This window comes from Zeus faber (assembly GCF_960531495.2).
Source record: "Zeus faber genome assembly, chromosome: 14".
Classification (NCBI taxonomy): Eukaryota; Metazoa; Chordata; class Actinopteri; order Zeiformes; family Zeidae; genus Zeus; species Zeus faber.
Genome location: NC_137200.1, coordinates 5,650,126 through 5,665,682, shown reverse-complemented (window position 1 = coordinate 5,665,682; position 15,557 = coordinate 5,650,126). Strand labels below are relative to the sequence as shown.

Below are 15,557 nucleotides of genomic sequence, written 5' to 3'. Positions count from 1 at the left end.
TAACTTTCAATCCAAAAATTCCCAAATCCTGGTAACAATGAAACAAAAATGGCCTGAAATTCACTGTCATGACTATATAAAATATTAATAAATTAGAAAATAAAGAATGTGTGTCAAATTATAATTATTATTATTATTTGTATCCAGTAGCGATGGTGATATCTAATAGTTCAGGCTTTATCATTTTAATTTGATAAAAAATTCATACATACATGTTAGGTCTTTGTTTATTTCTTTACATCAATAACTGAATATAAGATATTATTCATTTTATTGCTATTTGGAAACAGATTGTTACATTTTGGCAAATACGATTAGTGATTGATCTTTGTTATCTTAACAATCATTATTCACTACATTCAGTTATATGAACAGCCATTCTTCTTTAGTGTTGACAAAATATCTATTTGCAATGCTCCCATACTTCTCATATTTTCCTCACAGGCACTAGGGGGTGGATCCATGCGTACACTCAGATTCAGTGTAATACAAGCTTTAGTTTCATCATAAGAAGATGGCAACTTACTGATGGAGGTGAAGATGTCCGACTGTTCACTCCAACTGCAGCAGAGCAGCATGCAGAACGCCCAGGACAGGAGGCACTGCATCCTTTGTCTCCTAATCTGTTAATTAGGAGCAAAATAACAGTCACAAAAGTATTTCCCTTTGTGACTACTGTGATTAAATGTTTCTCTTTACAATTCAATAGTAAAAGATGTTATTCATATCAATTCATACATATAACACGTAGCCCTCGCCTACAGGAAAGAGCAGTTTGTATGTTGACTATATCCATTTTTGTGTTGGTCATACTCAGCATTTCCATTATCCGGTAATTGCCAGTTTTGCTGGGAAAATCTGTTCAAGTCCGACACATTTAAATCTCCTTAGTGCCGGGTGGATAGTTTTAATAAAAAATTCTGCAGATCTGTTCGTTTCCGTGCTCGGCAAGTTGCAATGGAAAGCCAATCAGTTTGGACGACCTAAAGCTGACCTGTCACCTCTGACCAATCACGTTTGTCGATATAGAACTAGGCCCCTCCGTCGTTGACAGGTTGCGCTTGTAAACACACACACACACACACACACACACACACACACACACACACACACACACACACACACACACACACACACACACACACACACACACACACACACACACACACACACACACACACACACACACACACACACGGAGTAGAGTTGGAGCGGCGTGACGGGACTTATTTTATTTTGAATATTCAATAAAAATATTATACATGCCTTGATGATGTCATTCTCTATATAGACTGCTAATCAATTCATCAGTTAAAAAGCTAGATAAACACAGATAATATTTGATTGGAATCCCTCCCATTTCTCTGGGAAGTTGTAATCTTCCAGGACACGTTGGCCCGCACCAATTCTTTCAAACAGAAACTGTGTTCATACTATAGAAGGATTTATTGCTTGTGTTTAGTGAACAATACAGAAGACAAGGAACTTAAAAAAAGAATTGCATACTAAATCTCAATCGCAATATTGATCTAAAAGAAAAATCGCTATTTGATTATTTTCCCCAAATTGTTCAGCCCTAGAAGCCAGACAACAGCAATATCCATTTCAGCTGGTAGTTGCTATGTACTTTTTTCGAGATTACAAAAATCCGAGAGCCTGTAGATCTCAAACACAATCTCCATTCAAATCCATAATGAAGTCAAAGTGCTGCCCTTCTCTGAAATGGTGCATTAGTGTCTTATAAACGCCTACACAAAGAGAAAATGATGAGGAATGGCCATGACTCATCCCTGAGCGGCAGAAAGTGAGTTATTATACATGCAACGACAGATCTGGATTCTACTTTAACGCAATAATAAATAATTAACTGTGGTGCTTTCCCGTGAGAAGACTGTTCTTACCCTGCTCGGTGTGAGGACAATAAAGATAACTTCTAGTTTGATATTATTATAACTAATGATTTATACTTGATATAATGTACATAATACATAGCTATTATAATTATTAATTATTATTATTATTATTATTATTATTATTATTATTATTATTATTATCAGAGGAGGAGGAGGTATAAGAGAGCACAAGAGCTATAAGATATATAAATATTTTGCTATATAAGAATATAAAAAGTTATTTCTTTGTCCTTTCGGTGATCTTAAGTATGTTGTACATCTTTTGTAAGTAGGCTGTGATACCAATCAGATTCCTATAACAATGGGATAAGAAGTGCAATTTATATAACAATTATTTAAATAATCTGACTTGGGTAATAACCAGGTAAAAAGCTAATTGTAGTTGTTGTTGAAAAATGAAACAGATGCATCTAGAATTTAGCAATTACTATCAATTACTATCTGAGACTAAGAAAAGACTAGGAAAAAGGTGGTTCACTTTGTAAGGCTAAAAATAAAGGATGTATTTTTCCAACTACCACACATGGAATACTCTTAGATGTCGAAAAAACTGCAAGGCAGGAGCCACCAAAACTGTGCAAAAAACAGCGCCTGATTGTAATTAATGATAAATAGCTTGGACTATTGCCAAGAGGATAACTGTGAACAAGGTTATAATTCATGGAGCTTTACACAAAAAAAAACAAAAAAAAACAAAGCATGAACTTTCCAGAGCACTAAACACTCACAATCAATTGTCCTTTTGATGCCGTTTGGTCCCCCCAACACTGGATGACAACCTGTGTGGCGTACAAGTTATTTTTGGAGTGCTGGCCTGAGTTGTTCAAGACACCATTTGGCTTTTGTAATGCACGTTAACTTCTGAAAAGGGAAAAAAGTCTGACCAAATGTCTGAAAGCTACGACAGATTATTGGGACCATGGTTGGTAAAAATATATACAAATAAAATATGGAGTCAGGGGAGGGGGGTAATATGCAGAGAAAAAAAAAAAAAAACTCCTCAGGGACACCACCGGCCCACCTCTGCCCGGGCTGTCAGGGAGGTGGAGCTTGGTGGTCACAACAAATCGGAAATGTTAAATGACAAAAACAAATTGGCTCCGTCAATCACGATTGACACTGATGACCATCAATAAATGAATTTTTTTTATCCCCGCATTCAAGCCGAGCATTGAAGCGGGGTAAGTGCAGTTTACTGTGTCCTGAAACTGGAGCGAAGAGGGAGAGAGGGGGTGGAGGCTCTCGCTCACTCCGCTCAGAGCTGTCGGGTAACAACTGGTGATCGGACCTAACTTTCCTGCTCCACATGCAAATCTTGTTATTATTATATAGCAATATATAATATAATCCCATAGAAAAAGATTTTCATTTATTTTATTTCCTTAATTTCTTACTTGTTTAGAAAATGAAACTCAAGAGAATTGGAGAAAAGTTTTCTTATTGTCTATTGTTCTCGGCTCCTGTGCTTGTGATTTTTTTTAAACACACTGAGTTAAGGGACTGTCCCGTAGCATCCCATTCCAAAAAAAGCTGTGCACGTCTCCTTGATGCTTTCTGTTGCAATGGGACTTAATTTGGTAAAAACTATATGTTTTTTATTGTAAATACTTTAATTGTAAATAATAAATCGGGGAGATAAAATGGGGTGACCGCATTTGCCACTTTAAATTACGTTCTATGTGCACGCACATGAAATTTTGCACGATCGCCCAAGCCTAGAAGCATGTATGTACACCGTGTTCCAAATTATTATGCAAATGATATTTTTCTCTGATTTTCCTAAATAGTCAATGCAAATGACAGTCGGTATAATTTTCAAGTCATCAACCGTTAGGGTATAATTCGAATGTTATTAAACAAACCTCCCAATGATAACAGTAATTTTTATTTATTTTATTTTTTTTAATAAAAAACTCAAAATGCACTTCCAAATTATTTTGCCCAAAACAAGACTTTGCCACCTCCTTGCTGACGTCGCAGCCTTGTTGGGACATGGTGGCCAACCACCAACCATCCACTACTCCATCCTTTGCATGCCACAGATCAGTAAACAAGACTGTTTGAAAATGAGTCTTCATGTATTTCTGGGCCCACTGCAACCGTTTCTGCTTGTGAGCATTGGTTAGGGGTGGCCCAATAGTAGGTTTATGCACAACTGCAAGCCTCTGGAGGATCCTACACCTTGAGGTTGGCGGGACTCCAGAGGCACCAGCAGCTTCAAATACCTGTTTGCTGCTTTGTAACGGCATTTTAGCAGCTGCTCTCTTAATCCCATGAATTTGTCTGGCAGAAACCTTCCTTATTATGCCTTTATCTGCACAAACCCGTCTGTGCTCTGAATCAGCCACAAATCTCTTCACAGTACGATGATCACACTTAAGTTTTTGTGTAATATCTAATGTTTTCATACCTTGTCCAAGGCATTGCACTATTTGACGCTTTTCGGCAGCAGTGAGATCCTTTTTCTTTGCCATGTTGCTTGAAACCTGTGGCCTGCTTAATAATGTGGAATGTCCATCTTAAGTAGTTTTCCTTCAGTTGGGTTCACCTGGCAAACTAATTATCACAGGTGTCTGAGATTGATTTCAGTGATCCAAAGAGCCCTGAGACACATTACCATCCATGAGTTTAATTGAAAAACAAAAAATTTAATGTTTATGACACTTAAATCCAATTTGCATAATAATTTGGAACGCCGTGTGTATTTCTATATGCCTCAAGTGCCTCCATGAGATAAATCATATAATAAAAACTGAGTTTAACAATAATAATTGGCAAACACAGCAGTATAGTCTGTAACGCTTCAGGAGAAAACCGAATATAACAAGATGGTGAGGCAGCTTCTCCTACCACCTTCTCCTACCACACGCCACCCAAGTGGCGCTTTCAGGGCCCTCCGGCACAGGGACACAGAAGATAGTGTGTTGTAAAGACCAGTTTATTGTAGAGTTGGTCAGTTGGAATTAGCCAGGAGCAGATAGAACACATCATGACAGGGCTCCCATCCTGAGTGAGTGGGGGGACGGCGGTTTCACCTGCTTCTCATTAGACCAACCAACAAGCAACAGGTATGCAGCCACCCTGACCCAATCACCTGGATCCAGGTCAGGTGTGGCTGCTCAAATCACACCATCCCCACACTACATACACTCCCCACAAAAAGTTAGGGATATTCGGCTTTTGTGTGAAATTTCAGGATGAACCTAAAATGCACTATAACCTTTACAGGTGAACTTAATTTGACCTTCTCTAAACTTTTGAATGCACATGTCCAACTGTTCAATGTTTCAGTACTTTTTGCACAACTTGCTGTTCTCTAACAAGGAGCTGAACGGCAAAATTCACAACAGGTGTTTGATCCATGAATCAACCAATACATTTCCTGGTTCAGTTACAATTGGTATTTAAACAGTCCTCTTCATCATGCTGTTCACATTTTGACATCATGAGACCAAGACGACACCTAACAACTGATCAACAGTACCTCGCCATTGCGAGGCTTCTAACAGGATGTTCTCAGAGGGAAGTGGCCACTGAGCTTAGAGTGTCACAGTGTTATCAGCAGGTTGCAACAGAGATACAGAGACTGGAAGAGTCACAGAAAGGCATAGAAGTGGACGTCCTTTGGCCACATCCCACACTGATGGCTGCTTCTTTGTGAACAGTGCCCTGCGGAACCGGATGATGATGCCACTCAACTCCAGCCACATTTAAGGGAGGTGAGAGGCACCCAAGTGTCACGTCAGACCATTCGAAACCGTTTACATCGGCGTGGTCTGCGTGTGAGACGACCTGCAAGGGTACCTGACCACACCACCAGGCACAGCCATCATCGTCTTGCATGGGCCAGGGAGCATTTACACTGGACGAGGGACCAGTGGCCTCAGTGCTGTTCTCTGATGAAAGTCGATTCACGTTGAGCAGAAATGATGCCGCCAACGATGTTGGAGACGTCAAGGAGAGCACTATGCATCAGCCACTGTTGTCACCAGACGAGCCTTTGGTGGTGGTGGTGTTACAGTGTGGACAGGTGTGTCTAGTCAATACAGAACTGCCCTACACTTTGTGAATGGTACAGTGACAAGTACATACTACCTGAATAACATCATTAATCCAGTCATTGTGCCCCTGCATGAACAACACAGGCCTCATTTCATCTTCATGGACGACAATGCTCCAGCTCATGGAGGTCGCATCATTAGGGAACGGCTGCTGGAGGCTGGGGCACCTCAAATGGAGTGGCCTGCACTTTCTCCAGACCTGAATCCCATAGAAAACCTATGGGATCAGCTGAGTCACCGTGTAGAGGCTCGTAACTCTGTACCCCAGAACCTCAATGACCTGAGGGCCGCCCTTCAAGAAGAGCGGGATGCCATGCATACATTCATATATATATATATATATATATATATATATATATATATATATATATATATATACATACACATACACACACAAATAAAAGAGCTACAGAGCGTGGACCTTAGGTTATTCAGTTAACTTTTTGTATTGCAATTTAGAAAAAAAAAATGAAATGTTACAAGCGAATGCATCAAATGTAATATTGCAATTTGTAGATGATAATATGATGACGATGATAATAATTAAAAAATATATTCATATGATTAAATTCAATCCACAGCCAGTGCAAGGTTACCATGACAATTTAAGTAAAACATTATTTGTCATTTGCTTTCTCCTGCTGATTTCTCTCTAATTTTGTGGACCCACATCATTTCTATATGACATGAAGACACACTGTGCACACACACGGACACAGAATAGTGTGTGGCAGTGTCTAATCTTAGGCTTAGTAGGGCCCTTTGAAGAGAAAAACACTACACGTTGAAATTGTTAGTTTGGTAAATAACACGTTGTGCAGACTAGAAAAATAAATCCTTTCCCTCATCTGACATCTACCAAAAAAAAACCTGACGTGACTTTCTTTGCGTGACTTTCTTTTGGTCCTTTGATTTACAACTAACTTTGTCCCGGCCAAGTCACAGACTATAGTCCAAGTCCAAATGAAGTGTGTCCAAAAAGCAAGCTATGAACCAGCCGTTCCAATGTAGTCTGTAGCAGCAGCAGGGGGATTGGAAGTGAGCCAGATGTTTGGGACAAGGAAAAGTTGACACACTATTAGGGGTGGGCCGATTGATCGGACAAAACTTTACTATCTGTTATGCCGAGTTCAGACTATGTGATTCTGGGTTGACTTTCCGTTTGTAGGAGCGGAAAAAACAGAAAAATATACAGTCGACTCAGAGTTTCCGTTATCTGGTAATTACTGTTTTTTGACCGGGAAAATCTGTTGGAGTCCGACATATTTGAATCCCTCCGGTCCTAATGTCCGGGAAGGAAAAATTCCTTCTAAGCACAATTTTAATTAGTGCTGGGCGATAAAACAATAATTAAGTTACGATAATTATCACATTCTGCAAGTTGCAATGGAAAGCCAATCAGTTTGGACGATCTAAAGCTGACCATTCACCTCTAACCAATCACATTTGTTGATACAGCAATAAGCCCTGCCCCTCCCTCGTGGACAGAGGAGACGGAGACAGAGCCGCAGCATCTATAATTCGGAGAACACCAAAGATGATGTATCGCTGACAACAAGGACACATACATCCATAGTTTGCGGTTTTTCTTGGATATTTAAGTTCCGACCCAAAGCAGATGGTAAATATCCATTGTGTAAAATATGTCGACCAGACGTGCAACACCACAAACGTATTATTTATTTAAAACTACTTCCCATAATAATTTTGTTTTTGATTTTAGCAATTTTATTTATTGATCCCGAACGGAAATTATTCGATTTTAAATCTAAATATGTGTAACATTTATTTATTTTTAGAACGGGTTTAACTGACAGTAAGTTTTATTTTATTTTGAATATTCAAAAATAAATAATAATAATAATAATAAAAAAAAATATAATTCTTCTTGCCTTCATAATTTCATTATTTATATAGTCTGCCTGTCAATTGTTTTTAAGTTCAATAAACACGGATAATATTTGATCAAAATCTCTCCCATTTGTCCCGGACATTAAAATCTTCTAGGACGTGGACCAGCGCCAATTTTTTTTTTTTAAAAGAAGCTCTGGGCTGACTACTCGTTTTTTCGACTGCTCTACTTTATTATATGAATTTTTGATTCTAATAAAATGGTTTGGATTAGCAAGTTGCAATTTGCTATGCCTGAAAATGTACAACCACTAGACTCCGCTTTAAATCCATGCGAGCATGATGATAGAGAAACATGCCTATCTGCCTGTATCAGTCCCACCCCCACATGGTCCTGCTGAGTAGAGAGCAGTCGTCTTCAGTGTTTGACAAAGATAAGCAAAATAATTGATGACAAAATACATGAAGAATTGCATTGATTGCACAGACAGGGACATCTTCATTAGACAGAAAAATGACAAATAAATCGTATTTTCATAGTCATCGCGATATGAACATGTGCGATAAACACATCCCAAATGCTTGAAACGCGATAAGAAAAATCATTTTATTTACACACGCCATGCATTCACATTCAGTGACGGCTAACTGATAATGCTCAAAACAGCACCTGGAAAAGTTGAGTCCCAAATCGTTTCTCTACCCTGATCTTGTCTCCTCTGGAACAGGATCTGGATCACGCCTTAATGGGCACACGGATCCAGGTTAAGGGAGAGGGTGTCGCAAGCACCAAGGAGCAGCTCAGCAGAGCACTTTTTGAGGGTCCATGTGATTTTTCTTTATTTTTGAGCACCCGTCTGTATACTTTTCTGTACGGGACTGTAGAGGGGGAAGTGAGATCTGGAGTAGTTTCTCAACAGCACTGAGCAGAGAGGGTGAGAGCCTCCCCCATCTCCCTCCTGCTCCAGTTTCAGAACATGGTAAACTGCACGTACACTGTTTCAATTCTCTGATTTTTCCTGGTGGATAAAAAAAAAATCAATGTCATTCGCGATCGATGGAGTCAATTGCCTACAGATGATTTAATCGTCGCAAGCCTACTTGATGATAGTGAAAATGAAGTTAACTAGAAGTTGAGTTGATTCAGTACATTCACATGATTTGAGTCAAGGGATTCACATGTTTTGTTATTTTAGAGTTATTTTCGGCATAGGTTTAGAGAAGAAGAATAAAATAGGTATGTTGCATGTTTCTGGCTGCTGCTCCGTGCACACCCGTCTCTCCATCTCTCCTTCTCAACTCCTCCTCTTTCACTTCTTTGCGACAAATGGGAGCTTTCCACGGTGGGAAAACAACCAAACAAATAGGCCCCAAAAGGTATATAAGAACCACTGAACAAACTGGAGTAGGTGTGTGAAATGTTTTAAATGGTTTCAACGGGAATTCAGCAAGTGCCTGTGATTCAATTTCCAGGAAATTCAAATGAATTCTATATCTGAAAATAAAAACATTTGCAGAAGATATTTTACAACAAAAATTAAAAACTAACTGAGCAAAGACATAATTCAAGGCTTTGATAACTTCCACTGACACTCCCATCCCTCCTGATACCTTCCACTGACACTCCCATTCCTGGAGGGAAGATTTCATCTGATTCAAATGCCGAAAATAATTATTAAACAAGCAAAGAGACTGGCGCAGAAAGCATTTACCAGTGCATGCATCACCACTAGGTCCTGGAGTTCATCAGGAGGAGCACATGGCTTTCTCCTGGACATGTACGGTCCTGCACTGTATCAGATGCGTGCTTACATGTCTCATTCCTGGAGAATCTGGCAAATACAATAACAAACCTGGCTGTCGCTTGGTGTCACTTTTTTTTTTTTAACACACCAAGTTGGTTGGGTTGTTTGGTGCTTTAAGCTGCACGGTGACACTGATGTGGCCAAATGGAGAAATGTTGTTTGGAAAGTGCTCTACAGTAGAAGTATTTTCATTTGATGTATTCTAGTTATTTTTTATTAATTTTTATATATTTATTTTTTTATATTTTATATAAAACGCACCAACTATATCATGACCAGTTCCTTGTAGGTGAAAATATCCTTGGCCCGATAAACAGATGTTGACTCATCTGATTTTGATTCTGATTCTGTATGCAGAGAATACAAAGAGAAATGTATTATGTGGTTGGAAATTCACAACATTTAAAATGTGTACTGTTTGGCACCACAGAGAGGTTTCTTCTTTCCTTCATCTCAGCACCAGGACAGCTGTTGCTGCTGGTGTTTAGGTTCCAGATAAAATATATTACATGTAGAAGAGAATCCTGCGGTTTTGCGGTCCTGTGCTGGGATTTGTCCTGCTTAATGGGTCTCGCTGAGCAGAGTGCTTCTAGATAGGAGTAAAACCATCTCACCAACTACGCAGACATTCTTCTCTCTCCAAAAAGAGTAAAGTAGACCTGTCCACCAGCTCTATTTTTTTACTTGTTTTTTTCTGGAGAGCGGACGGAATGGTGATGAAAAGTTCATCTATTTTGGGAGATTTGGCTCTTTACAAGAGACTCAGTAAAAAGATTTGTTAAATTTTCCGACTCTTCGTTTGTTGGTGTAATGAGTCATTGGAGCCGGTTCTGCTCTGGTGTAATGAGTCATTGGAGCCGGTTCAGCTCTGACTTCTGAATGGAATTTAATTCTATAATCATTTAAATCTGTCAAAATAAATTGTTTAGTGTAAAGTGAAAATCTGTCACATTCAATATGAATTATGACAACTCCTAAGTAAGTTCAACGATTTGTTTGCTACAAACAAATCTTTCGCGAGTCTTGCATCGTTAGGACAGAACAGAAAGTTTTCTGTTGCTTCAGAAAACATGAAACCATTTTCTCAGTCTTGACCATCTGTTCTGTTCTGTTTTTGCACTCATTTTGGACTCCGGTTAAGAGGTGATTCCGAGCAGCTTGGTGCATCTGCTCTCTTGGATCAGAAAGGATGTCATCTGCCAGGGGGGGTATCAATCTCTTTTTGGAGGCTTTGTGCTCATTTTGAGGGAGTGCAGGTGTGTGTCTTGGATTGTCCTTTTTGTCCATTTATCAGTAAATCCTAAAAATTCTGTAAAGGCCTTGAATGATAAACAATGTTCTAACGAACCAAAGAAAATTGTTGGCATTATGTGATATAACATCTCAGTTGGCATTTGTTTGTTTGCTCCATCTTAACAACATCATCAACACACACACACAGCCTCTGTCAGACCCCCCCACTCTATGATGAACTAGAGGTCAGCATTTTTCACATAGTTTACCTTCTGGCCTGCAAACCGTACATATAGTGTCACACTCAGGGCAGATTCACTGGTGAAACATTAAGCTGGTAAATTTAAATTAAAAACATTCAACTCCAAAGACACAATGTTGAATGAGGCGTAAAGGACCTCTCTGGTCGTCAAACAAACTTAAACCATGTGCCAGACTTATGCTGCATTCGCATGGAACAGGACAGACGGCAAACGGTACTTTCTGAACGGCACGGGGGAGCAAGGGGGGGTTACCACGGCAAAATGTAACGATATGTTGGTGTGGTGAAGTAAAAAGACTTCAATAGAAATATTAAACTAAATGTTTTGTCTGTTATGATATATACTCATTTTAGTAATGCATGTAGCTATAAAAATGCAGCGCATATAGATATCTGTTTCCTGGTAGAGATCAACGATCTGTTAACTGAGTGATCAATGGCTGATCAGCTGGTTTCCACTGGCAATAGAAGCCCTTCCTTTAATTCGATTTTTTTTCATTTTTTTTCATTATTCATATTTAATTATATTATTATATAAGTAATAACCTGGAGCCGCAACTTTACCGGACCAACTGCGCCGCCACCACGTCCTAACCCTCCATCTGCTTCCTCGCTACAAGCACCAAACAGCATGCAATTAATAAATACAAAAAACAACTTGTATATCAATCCACAGTTTTCATTTAAGCTCAATATTTTTTTGTGATATTTCAGAGAAAACAACATCTACTGGGTCCGACTTAAAAACTCCGGGTCTCCAGCAGCCGCAGAAGACGTGGGCAGTAGAATCGTCTCCTCGCCTACATAACATCCAGTTGTAATTCAGTTAAAATATTTTAACTTTGCATGGCAAATGCCATGTACGGTTGCCGTTGCTCTCTGCCGTCATGCTCTCGCCCACTAAAATGACTTCCAGTTTGCAGCCTCCAGTGTTCCATGTGAATGCAGCGTTAAGGCCTACTTCACACCCAACAGGTTAACACATCTGACATTCGGGTCCTAGTGGCTGTTGGGTGAAGTGCGTCTGGGTTTCACATCACAAAATGTGTCAGGGAAAATGGAAGAGCTTGTTTATTCGGGTACAACAGCGAGTACTTTGCTCTGCTGGTCAATAACTATTTTAAATGAATGACAGTTTAAAGCTGACTTTATATTGGGTTTTTCATATTCTATGTGAATATGATAAGGCTTTAGGCTAGATGCATGGCATCACCGTCTGTACGTTATTAAATGACTATTTTCTATTTTTAACCATTTTATTCAGAAGGGGTGGATGACTGCACTTGAGCTGATGTGGAGTCTTTCATTATCTCCACAGACAGCGTGTGGAGCCCCTGGCTGTGAGCAAGCAAGCGTCCACATGCACACGTCCACATGCATTAGCTGACACATCAAAAATCACTGTTCAAAGCGTCTCTCCTTCGGATTTAAAGTTCCTCTTTCTTTGTTTACTATCTTAACTTCACCAATCAATGTATTTTTTTCTTGTTTGTTATTGATGTGTTATGACCAGCCTATTTATTTATTTGTTTATTTATGGTTAACTTCCGTAGCAAGTTATACTTGGTTGTATTTGCAGTTTTATTTGTTTGTATTTATTTGTACTGTTTCTATGTGGACTACAGGAGGAATAGTAGCTACCTCAGTAGCAACTGATGGCAATCCGAATAAACATGACGTCATGTGACAGCAGGTGATGTCAAGCAGAGTCCTGTGTCACAGAGCTAGTGCCCTCTTTGAAGAGGCATCAAATGACATTTTTGAAATGAAATGGCTGAAAAATTACACATTGTGGCTCTGGAACGGACCATTCCAGAATGAAACGGCTCAGTTCCTCTGTAATGAAATGCTGAGCAGGATATAACTTCAACCCCACTTTCTTGTTTCTGCATAGGGAACGCGCGCACAGACCAGCTCCTTTTTGAACTTTGTGAACTTTTGTTTAAACCACCATGAACGGCTCCTCCACACAAACGCTGATGCTGTCCATGCAACCATGTTTGTGGGCTGTCCAGCGTCTTCTTCGTGTACTACTTCCTGCTTCGCATGGTACTTTCTCTCTACTGCCACCCATAGTTTCTGAGAATACGGCAACAGACAATGTGCCAGCTACAAGCGCCCTGCGCTGTCTGTGTGGGCGGCACTGATTCCCATGGAATCCATAACATTGCTGGATAAAAAATATCCAGCAAAGGCAGTAGGTAATCACTCCCACATGGCCTCCTTGACAGAAAAGTTCCGTATGGAGTCTGTTCCCACATAGACGACTGTTATGGGTGCAGTACGTAATGCTCGTGTGAGAGGTGTCTAATATCACACGAGACTAGGCAACATAATCGGTTTTGAGACCAGCGCTTCGCTCCCCGTCTCCCCGCCCCTCCCCTGAAGGACTCAGTTCCCACCGCTGACAGAGGCCCCCGTCACCGGACAAAACAACCCTAACCCAATGTTATTAAATGAGTGGGATCATTTTCAACCCGTCCTATATTCTCTGCCTCCGGTGAAGGAACAATCTCCACCTGTTCTACCTCTCCCTGTCTGCCAGCTCCCTCCGGCTCCACACCGCGGTGCAGCCAGCGGGCAAAGCCAAGTGCTTGTGCCCGATGTCGCCGCACGGTCACCCTCATCGGGCACCCTAAAAGACACCTCGAGGGTCTGAGTGGCATCTTTAATAATAAAAATAATACAATTTAAGAGTATAACGACTTGTGTCAGTTTCTCATCTTTGCAGCCAAGCGCCACAGTTCGGATCAGAATCGCCATTTTTCCAAACGTCGTTGTGAAATGTTTCGGGTTTTTTTTCCTTCTGGAAAACAAATTTATATTTTAAATATTTGTAGGAAATAAATATTCGTAAAAAACACACTATCTGTGCTCTATCTGGACAACCCCCACTTTAAAAGGCAATGTTACGCCTTCTCTTCCCACACACACTTCCATTCACAGCCGTACCGGCAATTTCCCAGAAATGATACTCGGTCGAGAGAGGGGAGATTTAAGGAACGACTTTTATAGAACATCTACACCGGGTCCGGTTCCCACATGACGCCAACACGGAACATTGCGAGTAGATTTACGGCTTTCAGCGCAAGTGGGAGAGGGGCTGAAGAGTGGCTTTCGCATTGAAAGGTGTCGAGAGAAAAAGTCCCACATTTCGAACGGGTTCGCGTAGTTTTAAACGGACTTAGCTGGACCACAAGTGACGTCACCGCCAGGCGAGCTAGAACCTTCCAGAAAGGATTTTAATGTGTAGAGTTTGTGCTCATTGTAATTTTTTTTGTATTTCTACTAACTTTAATTGTTGGCGTATTTACTCCTTTCGTTTTGTAGCGGTTTTACTCAATACATTGCTTTGTAAAATGTAAATGTTTAGTGTTTTTAATCATTATAATCTTAAATGATGCCCGACATTAGCCAAAGGCCATCCCGTTATTACGCGAAGGTGATAAACGTTGGTCGGCGATGGATGTTAAAACACATTCAGAAAGTCCACGCAAACTTTGACAACTTTCACTCTTCGCAGCGTGGCGTTGTTCACGGAACTGGCCTGCAAAAAAAAATTAAACAAAAATCGAAAAACGCTAAACTGACAGGGGGGGGGGGCAAGACAGCTAGCTGTTTATATCTGCATAACACGGCTTTCCAAACTCCATGACAACCCACCGGCTACGCACGTTTTGTCCCCTCCCGAAAAACACACAGCAACAGCGGGATCTTTCCGTCCATGTGTCGGGAGAGCGGGTCAGCCGTCCCAGCCCCCACCGCCGCCGCGGCGGCGGACCGGGTTGTCAACACAACGCAAACATCAGCGGGATCGTACCTTCACGTTGGCGTCCGTAAGCCCGGGGTGGATCGCAGGGTTCCCTCCGAGGGCAGACCCGTCCTCAACGCCCCGCGGAGCCGTGCAGCGCTGCCACGTACAGAGGCTGCTCCACCGCCACGCTGGGCGGGGGGGGGACGCAGTGCTCGTAAAAGAGGCGCAGCGGCATTCCTGGGCCGTGTTGGCCGGGCCACCGCTGCGTGGATCAAATATGGCAACAAAAACAAAAACAAAAACAAAAACAAAAACAAAAAAGGAAATAGATAAATATATACATGCATATATATATATATATATATCTATATATATACATATATATATATATACATACAAATATATAATATATATATATATATATATATATATATATATATATATATATATATATATATATGCATGTATATATTTATATATATATATATATATATATATATATATACATACAAATATATAAATATATATATATATACATATATACATGACTAAAAAAGTAAGTAGATGGATAGATATAAAGAAAGGCAAATGGATAGATAGACAGACAGACAGACAGACAGACAGATAGATAGACAGACAGACAGACAGACAGACAGATAGACAGACAGACAGACAGAT

The 15,557-nt window shown here is 40.3% G+C and overlaps 1 protein-coding gene across 2 annotated transcripts in view; it reads right to left on the bottom strand.

Annotated features, from left to right (window-relative positions):
• LOC307239618 (prolyl 4-hydroxylase subunit alpha-2-like) overlaps positions 1–15,050 on the bottom strand; it is a 33,418-nt gene extending 18,368 nt beyond the window's left edge. For both annotated transcript variants that reach the window (XM_080013106.1, XM_080013105.1), the window contains exons 1-2: positions 14,946–15,050; positions 527–623 (exon numbers count right to left, since the gene is read on the bottom strand). In XM_080013106.1, the coding sequence (XP_079869232.1) occupies positions 527–608 (82 nt within the window). In that variant the 5' untranslated portion in view covers positions 609–623; positions 14,946–15,050. The remainder of the gene's footprint in view (positions 1–526; positions 624–14,945) is intronic.
• Between the last annotated feature and the right edge of the window lie 507 nt (positions 15,051–15,557).